This window comes from Monodelphis domestica, chromosome 5, assembly GCF_027887165.1.
Source record: "Monodelphis domestica isolate mMonDom1 chromosome 5, mMonDom1.pri, whole genome shotgun sequence".
Classification (NCBI taxonomy): Eukaryota; Metazoa; Chordata; class Mammalia; order Didelphimorphia; family Didelphidae; genus Monodelphis; species Monodelphis domestica.
In genome coordinates this window covers 5,153,634-5,174,030 of record NC_077231.1, presented here as the reverse complement: position 1 = coordinate 5,174,030, position 20,397 = coordinate 5,153,634, and the positions used below count along the sequence as shown (strand labels likewise).

The 20,397-nt window shown below is 47.7% G+C and overlaps 1 protein-coding gene across 1 annotated transcript in view; it reads left to right on the top strand.

Annotated features, from left to right (window-relative positions):
* Positions 1-226: 226 nt before the first annotated feature.
* The window catches only part of SULT4A1 (sulfotransferase family 4A member 1), a 32,903-nt gene continuing 12,732 nt past the window's right edge, over positions 227-20,397 (top strand). The window contains exons 1-2 of the mRNA XM_001362515.3: positions 227-313; positions 651-1,024. Of these exons, the coding sequence (XP_001362552.1) occupies positions 856-1,024 (169 nt within the window). The 5' untranslated portion in view covers positions 227-313; positions 651-855. The remainder of the gene's footprint in view (positions 314-650; positions 1,025-20,397) is intronic.

The following is a 20,397-nucleotide window of genomic DNA, read 5'->3' as shown; positions in this document are numbered from 1 at the left end:
TGGGAATGCTCTTCTCACCTGTGGCGGCTAAGAGCATCTCCAGCCCCTGTGTGATTTGGGCCCACCACCTTCCCACTCTTTGGTTTGGACCAAGGGACGTCTAAGGTTTCATCAGGCTCGAATCCCTGCTATTCTAGGATCCAGGCTAGGGTGGCAGGTGCAGGGTTAAGGGGAGGCGGGGCTCAGGGATAGGGTGGCTCCGAGGACCGGGCGGAGGAGGAAGAGAGGAGGAGCCATCGGTGCATTACGTCACCTTCTCCCGAGCCCTGGTGCTGCGGGTGCGGGCTCCTCTCTGGGGCGCGGTACTGTGTGTGTGAGTGTCGTGGGGGGAAAACCCGGCCAGTCGGGTGAACCTTCCTTCCTCCTCCGCCCCCGCATCTCCAGAGGCGGGGCCTCTGGCCAGCGAGCTCAGTCCCTCTCCACATCGGTCCGTCTGTCCCCCGGAGCGGCCAGACTTCGCTGGGGGAGGACGCACGGGGGAGGGTGGGAGGGAGGGGGCCTGGGGACCAGCTGAGCATCCTGTCAGGGTTTCAGGCAGCCGCAGGAGGCGGCGGCGGAGGCACGAGGAAGACCTGGGGCCAGGGACCCAGGACCAAGGACAGCGACTTCCTCTGGATCAGTGCAGCATCTTCCCCTCCATCCATCTGCAGGAGGCAGAGGCTGGCCTTCTGGGAGCGAGGAGGACGAGGGACCAGATCAGAAGGACCAAGGACAGCGGCATCCTCCCTGCTTTCTATCGTCGCAGCACCAGGAGGAGAGAGGAGAATCCGGGGTTAAGGGCCAGGGGCCAGGCCAGCTCCATCCTTCCAGCTGAAGCTGCAGGAGCGGCAACCGGGAAGGAGATAGGGGAGCAGGATGGCGGAGAGCGAGGCGGAGACCCCGAGCACCCCAGGCGAGTTCGAGAGCAAATACTTTGAGCACCACGGGGTCCGGCTGCCGCCCTTCTGCAGGGGGAAGATGGAGGAGATCGCCAATTTCCCCGTGAGGGACAGCGACGTCTGGATCGTGACCTACCCCAAGTCAGGTGGGAGCCTCATTCCTTCCCTCATCCAGCCTCTGTGGGGACATCTGTGTCCAGGGGGGTCCCCCCACCCTTTCCCCAGGTCCTTTTTCGGACAGGGAGGATGGGACTGTAGGAGGACCTGCCTGGGGTGGGGCCAGAGGGAGTGGGGGAAGGTTGGGGAGGCTGGGGTCGGGTGGGGCAGGCAGCAGGTGGAAGACAAGCTTGGTTCCTGGATCCTGGAGATGTGGGGTCATGGCTTTAAAATTGAAAGGAATCTTAGGGACCAGCTAGTTCAATTCCTTGTTCTGAAAAGGGCCTGGGGTACTGAGGCCCAGAGAGGGTAAGGGGCTGCCTAAGGCCACAGAGAAACCAAGAGCCATTGCCAGGATTTGAATCTCGGTTTTGACTTCAGAGCACAGGTTCTTCTTTTGTCCAGGATGTTGGTGGGAAGGATTGGTGTGCGTGTGTATATATATGTGTGTAGGCATGTGCAAAATTTGGGATGGGGGGGAGGAGGCATACATTTAACAGATGCCTCTGATGACCCAAGATCCTGGCAGGCCCCAGGTTTCTGAGTTGTGGGCACAGGGGAGAGATGCTGAGGTTGCAAGTCTTGGAATAGCTATATTCCAGACTTGACTTTCCTCTCTCCCAGACCAGGATTCAACAGAAATGGCTTTCTGGCACTTGAGGCCAGTCCTTCCCAAAGCACAAATCCAGTTGGACCCAGGCAGGGTTGGGCAGACACTCTGAATGTGGCTTGGCTATCCTGTGCAACAAAACCCCAGTTCTCTAAAATGAGGGGACTGACCCTTTGCAGGTTCTTTTCCAGCGACAACATTCTATGAGTGCTGGGTTGGAAGTCAGGAGAGCTGGGTTTTAGTCATGTTTTTGCTGTTCCCTTGCTGTGTGACTTCAGGTGAGTCACTACACATCTCTGGGCCCATATAGCCACTAAAATTAAGATGTTGGATTAGATCATCTCTAGTGTCTCTTCTTTTTCTAACACTCTTCATTTTATTAACAGAAAGGTTCAACCTGGCAGGTTAAAAATTGGCCAGGATATACTACTTATGCCTTGTGTGGTTCAGTAATTTCAGAACTCTATATCAATTAAAGCTACCTGGATAAGTCCAGGACTCTCATCAACTGGTGTTTTCCAGGGACTTGTAAAGAGGGAGGTGTGATGACCCCAGCCCTTCTCAGAATCAAAGGACCCAGTTCTATCCCTGATTTACTGTGTGACCTTGGGCAACTAATTTAACCTCTGTTTCTACTTGACCTCCAACCATACCAGAGAGGGTAAAGCTGCTTGTCTGTAAACAGCTTTGGGAGCCTTCAGAGGAAATGGTCTAGTTAGAAATATGATAGAATCACCCATCTTCATCAACCACTATATTGGAAGTGCTTACTATGTGTGAATTGTATTCTGGGGAATAGAAGAGAAAAAAAAAAACCAGGGAGACATAATAGGAAAAGACTTGGGTTCTAGGATGTTCTTTGTCACTAATTAGCTATGACACCAGGAAAGTCTTTTCTTTGAATCTCAATTTCTTTTCCTGTAAAATGAGAGGGATGGGTTCTATGCTCTCCAATCAGACTGTATGTTTCTCTGAAATATAAGATCTAGTTTGTGCCCTCGAGGGGCTTATAATGTAATTGGGGAGAAAGGACATACATCATGAGAATAACAGAGCTGGCAAGAATCCCAGGAGATCAGCAGAGCTGCTTTTTTTGTCTTCAGGTAGGTTAAAGGCAACATTATGCCTAGAAGTGCTCTGTGAATTTCCCCCACCCACCCCCATTCACCTGGTATTGGATTTGTCTCTGTTTAATATGTTTTTCTGGATAAGAAGTGCATTAGAGTTATTAGGTGGGAGTCCTATCCTCTCATTATACCTAGGCTAGCTCCACCAAGTACATAGAACCTGTGTCTTCTAAACTTTGCATCTTCCCCAGCCTCTAGGTCTCCAGGGCTCTGCACACAATAGATGTTTAATGCCAAATGAATGAATAAAAAGTTTGGGGAGGTCTAAGGGGTCTTGTGCTGGACTCTTTGCTCCTACCCTAAATTGCTCCAGACAATTCTACTTTTGGAGGATTTTTTAGTCTACCCCTTTTTCAAGATTCTCTTTGGTGATCTCCAAGGACCAAGGTTCTGTGTCCTTCCTACAGAGCAGATCTAGAGAATGCACAATTCATCTGTACTCTATAATGGGATGGCACATAAGTCTCATGTTTTTTTTCAGATTAGTGGATTTAAAAAAAAGTTATTGGGTTCCCCCACCCTTCCCACCCAGGTCTTCATCACCTTCCAAGAAAGTTAAACATAGTTAGGTTCCTCAGAGATTTGGGTATTTTGGATATCAACTACTTTTGATTCTTCAGTGTTTCTGTGTTCTCATCCATGTGGGAGACTCACTTCAGTGACACAGATAATCCCCTATCCAAGTCTCCTTATCTTGTCTCTTGGTGATGTCCTCCTGAAAATCCTGTGGGGAGAGGAGGGCCTACCCAATGGGTTGGGGAGGGCTGTTACTCCAGTTCAAGTGTTTTAAACCCTATTCTGTTCATGATTCCTTTGGAGAAGTTTCTTAGGATTTTTTCTTTTAAAAATTTAATATATTTTCTTTTTCTCTAGTTAGATGTAATAACAATTTTAACATTAATCTCCCAAAATTTTGAGTTCCAAATTCTTTCTTCCACTCCCAGGACAATGTTTTTAAATACTGGAAGAGAATGACCAATTTCAGTTAGAGCTCAGTGAAAACAAAGATGTCATTTTCCCATCCAAATTCAGGAACCCACTGAAATGGACTGACTCTTTGCTTTTCAAATGTTATATATTTTTATTAATTTTATTAAGTATTTCTCACTACATGTAAAATGTTTTTAAACAAGTCTTTAAAAAATTTTTCAATTCCAAATTTTCTCCCTCTCTCCCACCATCCTACTTCTTGAAAAGGCAAGAAATTTGGTATCAATTATTTATGTGAAGTCATACAAAACGCATTTCCATATTAGCCATGTTATGAAACAAAACACATACAAAAAGCCCCAAGAAAAATAAAGAAAAAAATAAAAGTATGCTCCAACTTACATTCAGAGTTTATTAGTTTTCTTTCTGAAGGTGGAAAGTATTTTTCATTATGGAGCCTTTGGATTTGTCTTGGATCATTGTCTTAATCAGAGCAGCTAAGTCTTTCACATTTAATCACCCTTAAAATATTGCTGTTACCATGTAGTGTTCTTCTGGTTCTGCTTATTTCACTTCACATCAGTTCTTATAAATCTTCCCAGCTTTCATCTTGAACCACTAGCCTTGTTGTTTCTTAAGAACAATAGTATTCCATCACAACCGTATACCTCGACTTATTCACTCATTACCCAATCGATGGGGTCAGGATCCAACTCTTTGCCACCAGAAAAAGCTGCTGTTTTTGTACAGATAGGTCCTTTAAAAATCTCTTTGGATTATAGTCTTAGGAGTGGTGGTGTTGGGTCAAAGGACCTGCACAGTTTTATAGCTCTCTGGGTATAGTTCCAACTTTTTCCCAGAATATTTGGACTAGTTCACAACTCCTCCAAGAGTGCATTAGTGTATCTGTTTATTCACCTCCTCTCTAGCATTTGTCATTTTGTTTTATGTCCGGTCAGCCAATTTGATGGGTGTATGGCGGTACTTCAGAGTTGTCTTAATTTTCATTTCTCTATTCAGTGGTGATTTAGAGCTTTTTTTCATGTAACTATTGCTAGCTTTGATTTTGTTTTCTGAAAACTGACTTACTATTCTTGGGTCATTTATCAAGAATGTCCAAACTGGGCAAGTCTAAAGAATAAAATAATGGTCACTTATGTTTGTGTTTTTGGTTTCACAAGCGATTCAGTTGAAGCCCAGAGAGCAAAAGTCACAGAGGCGGCAAAGTGCCGGACATAAAGGACATAAACCAGGTCTTCAGAATTAAAATCCAATCAGATTCTTCTTGATAGAGAAGTAGATAAAAGACTAGCAAAACAAAAGCTCAGGAGAGATCTAATGAGGAAGTTGATGGCTTCTCTGGTGGATCTAAGAAAGCTTCCTGTAAGAGATGGTATTTAAGTTGGACTTGAAAGGAATGGCAGTGGAATGAAGCACACTCTGTGTATCGAGTACAAACTGAGGCTCAGAGGCAGGAGTGGGTACAAAGGATGCAGAACAGTAAGTACTCTATCTTGATTGAACATAGATTGCATGAATGAAATGTTATGAGAAGGTCGGAGAAGTGAATCATGAGAGATTGTGAAGGGTCATGAATGCCTATGTAATTAAATTTTTTTTTAATTTTTTGAATTAATTTATTTAGTCAACTTAGAACATTATTCCTTGGTTACAAGAATCACATCATTTCCTTCCCTCCCCTCCACCCACCCTTCCTGCAGTTGACTTGCAATTTCATTGGGTATTGCTTGTGTCCTTGATCAGAACCCACTTCCATGTTGTTGGTGTTTGCATTAGGATGTTCATTTAGAGTCTACATCCCCAACCATTTCCCTTCTACCCATGTAATCAAGCAGTCGTTTTTCTTCTGTGTTTCTACTCCCACAGTTTTCCCTCTGACTGTTTTCATTCAGAGTGTTTTTTCTTGTAGATCCCTCTGAGTTGTTCAGGATCACTGTGTTGCCACTAATGGAGAAGTCCATTACACATGAATGCACACTTTAGTCAGATTATTCTAGCATATGAAGAACAGATTGGAGATGGGAGCGAGTTGAAACACTTAGATGTAGCTTTGGAGCGTTTACTGATTTGGGGCTAAAACTCCATCTTTCCAGTTCTGAAACATTTGCATTCCCTAAGTTGTGTGGAATGACTGTTAGAAAAGGAGAGGAGACCAGAAGCTACTGGGGAAGGGGCATGCAGTCTGCTTTGGGCATTTCCCACAGGAAAATCTTCCTTCCAACTTGAAAGTTGGCATTTGTGGGGTTTCTTGAAGGTCACGTCTTTGGCAAACCCATCATCCTTTGGGAGGAGAAGACTATTTAGACAATCCACCATCCACGGCTCTGTCCCTGGTACTGGTTGGGAGGTAGGCCAGAGCATCCTGAGGTCTAGGGAGAGTCTAGCCAGGAAGTTCACTGGTGATATTGATGGGAAGGGGAGCCTGGCTGAGAAGCAGATAGGCAGGAGAAGAAGGAAACTCTTTTTTTCTGGAGCTAAAATATTGACCGAGCGCTTTTCCCACAACAAGCTCAGGAAGTAGAGAGCGTGAGGATTATTTTCCTCATTTTATAGATGAGGAAACTGAAGGCAAATGGAGTTAAATGACCTCCTCAGAGTCACAGAGCCAAGGAGTGTCAGAGGAGACCTGAAACCCACGGCTCCAAAACCAAAATCCTCTTTACTGTGGCAGGTCGCTGGAAGGAGAGAGTGACCCTCCCGTGGTCCAAGCTGGGATCCTTTATGGAGGTCAGTCCATGTAGGGAGCAAGAAACCAGGTTCTCTGAAAGGCATGATGCCCTTTAAAGTTTAATCTGCATTATTATAATAGACTTAAAGTCAAGTATAATAGACTTTATTAAGTCTAGATAATCAACAAAACGGCAAGTCAAACCAGTTCATAGCATTTGTCAATTCACCAGGAATAGATGCCCACACTTGAAATTTAACAAATCTCCAGGATATGCTTGGTGAGAAGGAAAAGGACCTAGAGAAATCACTCAAAGGAGTGTCAATTAATTTTCTAGGCTGGGTTCAAGGGACTAGACACGATGCAATCCAACTGAAGGGGAGGGTAAGGGTGGAAAAATCATGATGAAAGAGACTGGGTTGCTCAGACTCTGTTGAGAGCTACCTGCTTTTCAAGCCTGCTTCACCTCAGGTCTAAGGAGCCCCCATTGGTCCTAACAAGTCACCATAGACTAGTAGGAGGATCATTGACTTGGAGCCAAGAGGGACTTTCATCTCAATCCTGCTTCTGCCATTTCTAGTTGAGTGACCTTGGGCTAGTCTCCTTACTTGGTGAGCTTACATTTGCTCCTATATGTCAAGAAGAGTAATACTAAGATGACCTACCTCCCAAGGCTATTGTGGGGGAAAGCCCTTTGTAAATCTTAAAGCTCTGAGAAATGTACGGTGTTGAGAAGGACTCTACAAGGCATCATGGGTAAAACAGTCACATAAAACAGCCTTTCCTTTCTAGTATCATATTACCTGGTTCATAAGCACATAAATTGTGGATAGGCAGGATTGACTAGTCAATGAACAAGAAGACCCCTGTATTCAGTAGGTAATTTTTTACCCTCACCTTCCATCTTGGAGTCAATACTGTGCATTGGTTCAAAGGCAGAAAAGTGGCGAGGGCTAGGCAATGGGGGTCAAGTGACTTGCCCAGGGTCACACAGCTGGGAAGTGTCTGAGGCCAAATTTGAACCTAGGACCTCCCATCTCTAGGCCTGGATCTCCATCCACTGAGCCACCCAGCTGCACCCTACAGTAGGTATTTAATAAATGCTTGTTGAATCAAATAAGATGTATTTGAGTTGAATGAAGTCAAATGCCATTGTATTTCGTAGAAGAGCAAATGGAGGGTTCCATATCTTAGTTATCTATGATATGCAGTGCCCAAGGCCTTGCCCAGAGTGAGCATATAATACACATTTGAGAATGTTTTCCACTGAGGTCTATGTGTCCCCAAAGCAATCAGCTTATCAGTGGTGGTAGAAAAACTGCTGGGTTTCCATCTTGCTTCTGCCATTTAATTATCCATATGAAGTCAGTCGAGCCTCAGTCGCCCTGAGCTTCTGTTTCTTCATTTGCAAGAGGAAGAGGGTTAGATGATCTCTACAGTCCCACATGGTTTTCGTATTCTATGTTCTGAGAAAGCCAGGTGGTGCAGTGGATAGAGCACTGGGTTTGGAGGCAGAAAGTCCTGAGTTCAAATGTCGGTTCAGGCAGGGTTGTTGTGGGGAGCAAATGAGATAATCCTTGTAAAACACTTGGCCTGGTGTCTGGCACATAGTAGGTGCTCTGTAAATGCTTTTTCTTCCCTTTAATAATACCTACATCTCAGCGCTGTTGTGAAGATCAAATACAATAAATTTGTAAAGTGCTTAGCACAGTAACTGGTACACAGTAGGTACTTCATAAATGATTGTTTCCTTTCCAAGGGCCTCCCCAGCTCTAAGAGCCTAGTTAAGCTCTGGGATCCTTCCCAGAGCTAACTAACCTCTTCCCCATCTGGCTCAGCTTTTAATTTGTAGGTGGCACAGAGTGGGGAATCAGGAAGATGAATCTTCCTGAGTTCCAATCTGGCCCCAGACACTTCCTATCTGGATGACCCTGGGCAAGTCACTTCACCCTGTTGTCCTCAGTTTTATCATCTCTAAAATGAGTTGGAGAAGGACTCCTCCAGCATCTTGGCCAAGAAAACCCCCAAATGAAGAGTCAGACATGACTGAAACAACTATATAGCAAGGATTGACAACCACTTCTATATCCATTGAGGTCAGCCAAGGCACATCATGAGGACTCTATTCAATAGTGGCATCAGATACATACTAGCTGTGTGACCCTAGGCAAGTCACTTAACCTCTGACTGCCTCATTTTTCTCCTCTGTAAAATGGGGATAATAAAGTGTTGTGAGGATCAAATCCCACTTTCTGCAAGAGACCTTTCTCCGTTTTCTTCTAGGATTACCTCCCATTAACCGTATAGCTCTTGACCCATTGGTGAACCAGTTCATCTCTACTTTGTCCTCCTCTCTTGAGATCCTGCCCCCTAATCATAACCCTGATTACCCCTAGCCAAGTCTCAGCCTTGGATCACTCCCAGCATTCATTACCTTCACAACAAGGAAGGAGAAACCTTTGCCATTGTCCTGGCTGGGTCCACTACAGTTTTGTTACCTACCTCAGTGGCCGCTCCCTGCCTCTAGGCAACCCTACCACATCTCCCCCATCATGCCCCTCTCCACAGTGGCTCTTCCAAGCCTTCTCATCCCTCTTCAGATCTCCCGAGGCTCCCCTCTCCCCTCCTCAGCCAAGAGCTTGGACACTGGCCCAATCAGCGAGCCTCGAAGGCTCTCAGTTTCCTGATCTGTAAAATGAGGATGTTCGATGAATTGACCCCAACAGCCCCTTCCGGTACATCCTGGGTTCTTGCCTTTGTAGCCCCCTGGAAAGTCTGCTGAGGCCTGTGGAATCTTCCTTAGAACCGAGCCTTCAAAGCATAAACCAAATGCACAGGATCCCAAAGCATCCAAGTGGGCCGGAGCACTGTGATCAAAGTGCTTTAGAAGCTCTCGAAGCCCCGTTTAATAACAGCAGCTAGCCCTTACACGGTGCTGTGCGGCCTTTACAAGCCTTCACAGTAACTACGAGGAAAGCAGGACAGACACGAGGGAAGTGGCTCAGTCAGTCAATGTCTGAGGCTGGATTTGAACTCTTGTCCTGACTCCAGGTCCAGAGCTCCATCCATGAGCACTCAGGAGCTGCTAGCAGCCCACCACTGACCACATGATCTTACGACTTCCTTCTGAGCACAGAATTCCGATGGGCTCCCCTGCTTTCTGTTCTGAGTTAGACAAATGTCTCCTTCCCTGGAATCTGGCTGGCTTCTCCTTGTACTGCAGCCGCCGCCATCTTCCCTGCCCCCAGTGGGCAGCCATCGATTTCTTGGCCTTCGTGGCCTCTGCAAGGCTGCTCCCCCACATCAGCACCATCTGACTGAAGCACGCTTGGCTCCTCTTACCTACCCAGCAAGGTGGCTCTAAGCACGGCCGCCCTCCTGTGCTTCTATTTTTAAACCCAGCCTTCTCTCAACATCAAATTGGATTTGCTGTGGCAATTAGACTGCCTCGCATCTGCAGAGTTGCAATTATGAAAGTCAAGCCCCCTTGAGGGGGTGAGGCGGGTGGAGGAGGCGCCCTCCTGCTTGGCCACCTGCCCCAGCTCCAGCCTTTCCTCTGAGCTTACTCCCTCTGCAACCATCAGGGGCTCCCGTCTTCCTGCTGAGCCCACGTGGAGCCTGGGAGACCACGAATCCATTAGGGCCGATGGAGCTCCAGAAATCCGAGGTGGACCCAGCCAGCGAGGAGGATGTGCAGGCAGGGGAGACGCGGCCCAGACGGGTCCTGAGCAGGCCTCAGCAGGTTCCGGCGGCCATCCAGACGCTCTCCTGCCTTCCAGTGAGAGGCCTTATTTCAAATTCTAGTTCTTCCTCTTGCCACCTCGGGGACAGCTTCTCTTTCCAGCCTAGGCCAGACCACCCTTCGCGGCCTGTTATATGGAGCCCCGGCCCGGCTGGCTCACCTGTCCCTCATTCTCGGCTCTTCGTCTCCCCTTTCCGAGCTTTTGTACCCACTGCCTCCCCTGCCCGGCGTCCACTTCAGGATCCCTTCCAAATGCAGCTCAGGCTCCGCGGAAGGAAGGAAGCCTTTCCCGGTGGCTCCCGCGGCTGCCGCCCTCCCAACTGGTAACACCTCTGTGCTCGTGTCTATCTTTTGTGGACCTCTGTGCGGCGGCGCCCTACCCTTTCCGCCCTTGTGTCTCTAGGGCCAGCGACAGCGTCAGTGTTTGACTCCCAGAGGGGCGTGGTATAGTGCGCCTACGTTCAGGGGCGGCCTGGCTCCACGGAACACAGCAGCTGGGCAGATTTGACACCCTCGGCTGTCCAGCCTAGCCAAGAAGAGGAGTGGCACAGCCGGGGCCAGAACCTCCCCATCTCAAAGCTGGAAGGCCCCCGGAGGACACCAAGTCCAACCAGGTGGATGGGCACTGAAGCAGCTCCTGCCCTCAGAGAGCTTACACTCTTCCTGGGGGAGACCAGCTATGTGAATGCACGTCTAGCCCTATGTAGAGCAACACACAGATGGGCTATGGGGGGGACACTAGAATTGGGGAGCTGCCTTGGAGTGAAGTCTTGGAGGAAACCAGAAATTCTAAGAAGTGCAGGGAGGAGAGAGGACCGGAAAGACATCTGTATGTGATCCTAGGGAGTCACTGGAATTTGGGATGGGAGGAGAAATTCCTTTGAAGGAAGCTGAAATATATTTTGGGGCAGCTCGGTGGCTCTGTGGATAGAGGGCCAGGCCAGTCCTGGGTTCAAATCTGGCCTCAGACTGATGTGTGATGTCGGGCAAGTCGCTTAAGTCCCATTGCTTAGCTCTCGTCCTTCTGCTTTGGAACCTCTACTTGTGTCAGTTCTGAGGCAGACGGTAAGGGGGGTTAAAAAAAGAAAGATATTTTAAAAATCACTTCGGTATCTGTGCAGCAGCTGCAGCTTGAACACCCAGGAGGCTTCAGATGGCTCCTGCTGGGGAAACCAGCCAGATTGGCCTGGTAGACTTCTCGTAGCCGTGGCTCACATTTCCCCCACCTGTGCCTGCTGGGCGGATGTGATTCCTGGAATCACTGGCTCTAGACCTCCAGAGCTGGGAAGGATGTGGGAGCCCATCTAGGCAATCGCCAAGTCTAGTTGAAGAGAAAATGCAGAGTTTCTTGGGTCTAACCGTCATGCCAACAGAGTAAGCAGCAGTGAGATCCCAGATAGACAGTCCTCGCCACGTGTCTTGGTAGTGGGTGGGTGCTAGAGGGAATTTAGCCTCAGCCCCACAAGCCTCACTCGGAGTTCTGGGTTTGACATTTTCCTAGTTGGAAAGGCTCTTCTTGCTTCTAGAAGCCTCAGTTTCCTCATCGATAAGACAGAGCCCACTGCACCCACATTACCTACCCTACTAGGATCTTGGGAGGAAATACTTTGTAAACGGAATCCCTTTTTTATATGGTCTAGAGCAGAGGGTCTCTGGTTGGAGGTGTATCTGTCTCCAGCTCTCAAGTGCTGGGAATTCATGAGTTCTGTGAAATCAGCCCGGAAGGAAAGGCTAGCTCTAGACAGTGAAGGGCTTTAAATGCCAAAGAGAGGATCCTAAAGGCAATAGGGAGTGGCTGAAATGTCTTTATGGGGGCTCGGGCTTTGGGGATATCAGTTCATCAGCCATGGGAAGGGAAGATTGGAGAGGGGAGGCAGGATGGCCAATCAGGAGCCTGTTGAAGTAATTCGGGTGAGGGTTGTTGGAACTGAAGTAGAATGGTGGCCCTGGGAGTGATCAGAAGGCATTGGATGTGAGAGACGCTGGGCTCAGCAAGATGGAGCACAGCTTAGATATGGGGAGGAGGGAGAATGATGAGGTGGGGATGATTCCAAAATTTAGACCTTGAGTTACTGGAAGGCTGATGGTGTCATCCCAGAAATGGGGAAGGGTGGAGGAGGAATGGGCTTAAGGGGCAAATGATAATATGGAATTTGATGGAGATAATGAGCACCGTGCAAAGGGCCTTTGGCTCTGACTGTAGGGGTTCCCTGAAGAAGGAGAGGACTTTCAGCATTCTGGGATGACTTCATGGCCCATTTGGTATATGAGCTGAGACCTGAAAAGGAGTGGGTGAGATCTGGATAAGTAAAAATGAGAGGAGTGGCGTTCCAGGCAGGAGTCGTACAAGAATCTTATTCTCATTGACTTTGGGGGGAAGAAACATAACCAAATGGAGGCAGGGAAGTATTGACACGAAGTACCAGGATTTAAGTTCAAATCCAGTCTCTGCTACTTGCTCCCTGGGGCAAGTCATTCCCCTCGTGGCCCTCCAACTCCTCATTTGTACAATGAGGAGGCTGGATTATATTAATACTAAGTTCTCTTCTAGCTCTAAATCTTTGATCCTTTAAGGTTCAGAGCGGAACGTTTAGTCTCGGGAATTGGGAGCACTTCCTCCAAATCGGAGTTGTCCTGAAGTTCAATGGGCTGCCTCAGGAGGTCTTCGAGAAAAGGTGGACAATGGCACGTCAAGCACGTGGTCCTGGGGCTTCTAGCTAGCCTGGGCTCCAAGGCTAGGATCAAATCAAAGGACAGATTGGTGGGCCGACAAGCCATTCTAAGCCAAAGAAGCTGTAGTAGCTCTGGGGCTACTTTGTTTGCTTGTTGGTGGGCGTTTATTGTTTATTTTTAATTAAACCCTTACCTTTCATCTTAGAATCAATACTGTGTGCATTGATTCCGAGGCAGAAGAGTGGTAAAGGCTAAGCAATGGGGATTAAGTGACTTGCCCAGGGTGTTTGAATCCCAATTTGAACCCAGGACCTCCTGTCTCTAGTCCTGACTCTCCATCCACCGAGTCACCCTGCTGCCCTCCTACTTTAGTTTTTAGTACACAGAGACTGAAAACCTTGGCTGCAGGGAGAGGAAGGAAGTGGCTCTGGTGCAAGGGAAGGTATTTTCAGCTCATTTTCCAGGGCTCCCAAGGAAAGGCCCTACAGTGGTTCTGGGACCCCAGTCAATCAGCTCAGGCTTCTCTAGGAAAGTGCTAGGCCTTCCTAGGAGGAGACTCCTTCTGGGAGCCCCAGTGTCAGGGAGCCTCAGTGTAATGACTTGAGGTACGTCAAGCATTAACACACGAGATCTCATTTGATCCTTATAACCTCAAGGGGAAGGGTCGAAGAGAAAAATATATCTCCATTTCATAGGTGAGAAAACTAAGGAGAAGAACGATACGGTTTGCCCGTGGTCCCAGTGCTTATAATCAATCCAGGAACCATTTCTGATTTAAGGGCCTACAAGGCTGGAGGACTATGCTAAGTAATGGGGATTCAAAGACAAAAATGAAATAAGGAACATCAGATTTATGGCACACAATGGAAGAGCAGGGGGCCAAGGAGGCAGGGCTAAGTGAGAACGCAGGGGTAGGGGCGTTAGGGGTCCTCAGCCTGTGGAGATTGGACCTGACCACTGGCTGGCATGCCGAAGAGTCGATCTTTCACTCTTCCACAGAGATGCTAATCTCATTTATCATTGTCTTGATGTCTTCTCAGTGGCTGAAGGCCTGCTATCGACGTGCCTGCCTAGAAACAGGCCATTAAGGAGAGGTGATGGGCACCCTGGGCTTCTTATGGGTTCTCTTCAGTTATTTTGGGGTTTCTCCATTTGCTGTCTCCCAGAGGATTCCCATGCTGCTTGGATCTTCCTGGGAGTGGAGAGTCTGGCACAATGAGAAAGTCATGAAATCGTAGGCTCTTGGGGTTGGGAGGACTTCTAGGGCCAGGAGGATCATGGGAGCAGACCTCGGCCATCATCTCATCCAGTGTGCTCCTTGTCTAGGAGAGGAAGCTCAGTGAAGAGCTCTGTCCAAGGTCACTTGGGGAGCAAGCGGGAGCTGAAGCTCAGGTTTCCTGACTCCCCAGCATGGCTCACTTTTCACTAGGTTGATTCAGGGGGCAACCTTGAGCCTGGATTTCCAAAGGTGGCATCTGACATGCTTCTACGGGGCTCGCAAGCAGCCAGGGTATAGGGATATTTAAGGAACCCGGGGGAACAAGGGCTGCATTTGCTGTATGACTTTGCCCTGGCTCAGAAGCAGGCTCCAGCGTCTCTCCCGACTGAGGAAGTAGAAAAGGCATGCTTTCTCCATTTCCTGAGCACCTTATCCTTTTCAGCTTTGATGCTTTGCTCTAAGAACCCTGCACATGTCGGTCTCTTCCTTGTGCTTGTTATCGTTCCACCCCCAACTTCCTCCAACCTCCCTTCCTTCTGCTCAGGCCACCATCATACTTCTAGGCTCCCACCCTGGAGTTGACCTTGAACCTTTCCTCTCCATCACTATGTCCATTCTGATTCTGCTTTCACAACATCTCTCCCATATGGCCCTTTCTCTCTACTCACTGCCCTCATCCCCTCTTGTCTGATTATTGCACTAGCCTTCTTATTCATCTCTTGGCTTCATCCGTCCCCTCTCCAACCCATCTTTCCCACTGTTAACAGAAGGAAATTCCTTTGGGAAATGGGTTTGTATTGATTGTTTTCTTTTTATATCCCCCACATTTCTCAATATAGCTTTTCACCCTTCCCTTACCCGAAAGTCATTGCTTGTGGCAAAGAAAAAAAGATAGTTTTCAAAAGCTGACCACCATGTCAAAAGTCTCCACGATGTTGCCGTGGTCCACATCCCCAGCCCCGCCCTCTCCAAAGATGCAGGGAGGAGCTTTCTCATTTCTCTTCATTGGGGTCAAGCTTGGTCATTGGGGAGGCTGGTTTCCTGGCTCCGGCTGTTTCCTTTGGCATCCGTTCATGTAAGTTTTTCCATTTATCATGTCCATTATTTCTTATAACACGTTCACCACTTTTGTGTATTCCCTAATCAATGGGCACCTACTTTGCTGCCATGTTAAAGTGACAAATCTCAAGGCACAGGTTTCATCAGGACACTTTCCCACTTGCAAAGCTTCATGGGTTCTCTGGTATCTCTAGAAGAAAAATTTAAACTCTTCTTTGTTTGGCATTTAAACCTTTTCACAATCTTCCCAGGCTATTTCTGGTCCTCGAAGGCATATTACATGTTATTTTCATCCTGTGCTCAGTTTAGCCAACTGGCCCACTTATCTTCCTTGTTCCCACTCCATTTCCCACCTCCCTGCCTTTGCAAAGCTATTCCTTAAACCTGGTGCAGCATTTCTTTTTTATCCTTGCCTCTTGGAGTCCCGAATTTCCTTTTCCTCTCAGTTTAAAGGTCAATTCTTAGAAGGCCTTTCTTATATTCAAGGATCCTCCTCCTCTGCTTTCCCCTTTTTATCCACCCTCCAACATTCCACCATAGCCCAAGTTTCCGTCTCCTTTTCCTCCTGAGCTTTCTTTATTTTCACATTTAAAATAGCTCTTCTGCCACATGTGGAACATGGTGTTGTCCCCATGAATTTGGAGCATGGGGGACAGTCTTTGAGTCCTTGCTGACTTCTTGGAGCATTTGTGATCTGGACTCCATCAAAGCTGGCATTTCGTTATTATTACCTCGGAGGAGGTGGTAATGGGTAGGAGTGGGACATTGACAGGCTGGTCAGAACCCCTGACTGAGAAGCGCTTTACCTGTGAGAACTTTAGTCAATTCCACTAATGTTTATTAAACATCTCTTTGGGGAAAGCAGGGTGGTTCAAGTGGACAGAGTCAGGCCTGGAGATCAGAGGTCCTGAGTTCAAATCTGACCCCAGAAACTTCCTAGCTGTGTTGACCTTAGGCAAGTCACTTAACTCCAACTGCATAGCCCTTTCTGCTCTTTTCTTTAGAATTGATATTTAGTATGATTCTAAGACAGAAGGGAAGAAGGGTTTTTTTTAAAGCTTATATTCTATTGGATTCAATTTTTTCTCCTATAAAATAGGAATAATCAGACTTGTAGACTCTACCTCATAAAGTTTTTGGAAAAAATGCTTTGGAAATGCTCAGAGAAGAAGTCAGGACTAGAGATAAAGATTTTCAAGTCACCTGCATTAAGGTGATGACTGATTTTGTGGAAGCAGGTAAGGTTACCACAGGAGAGAGTTTAGAGAAGGAAATGAAGAGGGTCAAAGGCAGATTCTTGGGAGACACCCACCTGAAGGGGTCTGGAAGAGGATGAGAAGCTAGCAAAGGATATAGAGGAGTGGGCAGATACCAGAAAGTGGGGTGTCTCTGAAGCCAAGGAAGGGCCAAGGCAGGGGTGGGGAGGGAAGAGTCTCAAGGCTGAAGAGAGGTCAAGGAAGATGAGGACTGAATCTGGAGATTAGGAGGCCTTGGAGGACTTCAGAGCACTTTCAGTCAAGTGGCAGCAGGTGGGGTGGTTAGTGTACATAAGTAATAGAATACATTTAGTATTGTTGAGTGCCTTCTATGTGCTAGGCACTGGTGACACAAATATAGCTCTCAAGTTCCAGTCACAGAGTATCCGAGGAGACAACATGTACATCTCTAAATACAGACTGAATAAGTATGTGCAGAATGAATCCACAATAAATCTTCCAGCAGGCTCTGCTACCCACTCTCACTGTCTGGATGAGGTCTGCCTAATCAATTCGATGAATCTCCTCAGTCTAGTAGAAGATGCATTGCTCCACAGCACCAGCCCCTTAATGACTCATGGCCAGACATCAGCTCACCAACCCTCTGTGTGGCGGATTGGGACCAGGGAGACAATATGGCATGCATCCCATGTAATCCACCAGAAAGGGCTACTGCAAGCATGCAAGCCTGCTCTAAAGATGGGCCCCTCATTGTCTAGGCCCCTTTCCAGGCCCCTCTCCTCATCTGCACAAGGATGGATCATACAAGAAGGAGGAAGCAGCATCTCTAGGACCAGGTGGTCAACAGTGCCAAATGCTTCAGAGAGGTCAAGGAGGGTGAGGCTTTGGTGCAGATTAGATTGATCGCTGGCCATTTTGGAAAGAGCAATTTCAGTCGAGTGATGAGGTCAGGAACCAGATTGCAGACAGAGGTCTTCGGAAAGAAGTGGACACTAAGTGTTGGTGTTTTTTCAAGGAATGAGAAAGGGAGAAGGAATAAGGCATCTCAGGGATGATGAGATCCAGATGCATTTATTTCACTGGTGCAAAAGCTTTTCAATTTTACATCTCTAAAAGGACATGTTTTCTCCTTTGGGGTCCCCTGTCCCCCTTGTTTGATTAAGAACTCTCTTGTCTGCCTGAGCCCACAGGCGCCCATGCCCCCGGCCATAGCAGTGACAGGGACTTGATCTGGTAGACAATGTTTTTTCAAGAAATTTAGTAACAAAGAGAAAGTTGGACTAGCATCTGGAAAGCCCAAAAGGATCCAAGATGCGGACTTTGCTTTTTAGAAGTAAGGAGATCTGAGTGTGCTTTTAGGTACATGGAGAGGATGATGTGGCCAGGGCTGTGACTGCTACAGCTTGATCATGGAGGAGGAAGGAGGGAAAACTGGGATCATGGGTGTCATAGAGAATGGCCTCAGCGACCACAAGGGTGGAGACAACGGATGCTGCTGCTGCTAAAAGGGCTTAAGGCCTAGAGGACACCAGCTGCAAGGGTTCCTGTCCTGAAGGAGATTTTTGGAACTCAATGCTCCAGTTTCTAGTCTCATCAGGAAGACTCAGCAATGCCCCAAATCTGTGTGAATGAGCAGAATGCCTTGCTATAAGTGTACAGCTTGCAATTATTCTTCTGAAGGCATTAAAATATGATTAATCAGAGAATAAATCAAAGCACTCTGCCCCAGATCCCAAAGCACTTCCTTAACAGCAGAGCCCCCCTCAATACTTCCCTAGTTCATAGGCAACAGTAGCCAGGGAAGTGACTGGGAGGTGCCAGGGTTCGGACAGCTCCTCCCTTCCAGGATGGGGAAGGAGCCCCCATCTCATCAGCTCTTTCGCCTACTTCTTCCACCTCCCAGCACAGGGCAGTGAGCACAGAGGGTGCGGTGTTGGTATGTATTAGCTGTGCAGTATTCTGTTCTTGGGATGTACCATGAGCTTCACAGAGAGCAGTTACCAGACTTGAGTAGAAGAGTATTGTCCTACTCTTTTGACTCTTAAAGTTTTAACATGGTAATTACTTAACCTCTCTGGGCTTCAGTTTCCTTTCATGCTAAACCAGAAGGGTGGACTCTCCAACCTCCAAGATCCCTTCTGACTAAGTCAATTATCCAGGACTATGATGAGGAACCTATGGCATGCATGCCAAAGATGCCATGCAGAGACCTCTTCATGGGCACATGCGCTGTCCCCCACCAGAGTTAGTTACTAGAAAGACAGAGGGACTTGGGTGGAGCTGCTCCCCTCTTCCTCTCCATCATGCCTCCCCACCCCTCTGCCCAGCATCCCAATGGAAGTGCTTACTCCCTCCCCTGAGCAGAGAGCTCGAGCTACTCTCCTCTATTTTCCCTCCTCTGTCTAGGGTAAGTCTGAGGGTACATGTAGGGCATGGCACTCAGTGTCTAAAAGGTTCACCATCACTGATCTAAGCTATGGTTCCAGTTTGCCACTTGCTTGCTATCTGACCTTTGATCCATGTGCCAGGTGCTGTGCTGGAAATGGAAAGTCAAAAAGGGAATCATTCCTGCCCTCGAAAGCTTACCATCTACCAGATGGAACCAATATGCAAACAGCTAAGAAGCCATGAAGTACATACAAAGAAACCTGGGGGCTGGGCAGGAATAGGCTCACACAACTGTAGAACTGAGCCAAGACTTGAAAGGAGCTAGATGTTTTCACCAGGAAAGGAAGACAGGCTGAGGAGGAAGGAGGATGTCAGAATGTCCTGTACAGGGAACAGCAAGTTAACCTCCTTTTGCCTCAGTTTCCTTAATGGTAAAATGGAGATAGCAATAGAGTTCAAATAAGTTATCTCTAAGAACTGCTTAGTACTGAGGCAGGAACATGGTAAACACTCTAGAAATGTCTAATTCCCTTTCCTCATGCCCAATTCTAGTAAACTTACAGAGCTCACTTCCTTTCTGGGAGCTTAACACAGTGTCCACACTGGGGCTGGGACGCTTACCTTGTCCCTTACAGGGACACTCCAGGCGCATGCAGATTGAGTTTGTTCCTTGGGAAGCCTGGCCCCAGAGTGGGAGGCAAATGCTCTTCAGATCCCCATGCCAAATTACTGGGCAAAATTACTTGGAACCAAGTTTAGGTTTGGCTTAAGTCAAGGCTTCCCCAACAGGGAGAAGAAAGGTACGGAGTGTGCAGTGTGATTAGGGATGGGGCAATGGTTTCCTTTCTTAATGCTTAGAGCACCAGACTCCCAGGCAGCCACTGTCAAAGACTTAAACCAAGGGCCAGTAATCCAGAATTCCCATGAGGCTTTCCGGGGCATTGATACTTAACCATTCAAACCTAGACCATTTACTGGACTGCTGAGCAAGCATTTGTCTTTGCCTTGGTTCTACACTAGCCAAATAATTCCACAAGTTCTGCACCTTCTGAAGAGCCAGGACAGGGACTGGACTCATCCTCTTCTTTGAGCAACCCGGTACTGATCGAGGGGGCCAAATCTCATCTCCAGAAGGTCACCTTCTAGAGGGAAACTTGATGTCTGGTGCCCTCTGCTTGGGGCAAGAAATGCAGAGCAGGCAAAGCAGCCAGAGCTTGGAAGTGACCACTGAGCCTCTCTGAGATGGGCACAGACCCCACAGAGAAGAGGGGAGAGGAATCCCTCCCCCTTCCACACAATAAGATAGACAGAGACAGACAGAGACAAAGAGAGAGAAAAGCCAGAGAGGAGGGAAGAAGGGAATGAGAGACAGAGACAGAGGGAGAGAGGGGGGAAGGAAAGAGAGAGAGAAAGAGTTCTATACCATCCTCTGGAGAGAGGAAGAAGAGGGTGGGAGTAGAACTTGTCTTTCCCTTTAAAGTCTGCCCAGTGGATGACTTCCTGGCCCAGCGGTCAATCCTCATTTGAGGCATTATGGGAATCTAGGAATTGCTGAATCATCCCAAAGAACCAAGTCCTTTAGCGTTGAGCACATGTGGCCCCAGAAGCAGTCAGGGAGACTGCATGCTCCATTGGATGGGTCCCAGAGACTCATCCGGGTGTACACGATCCCTGCAGTATACTCCAGCCCAACTCCTGCCAAATTTAGA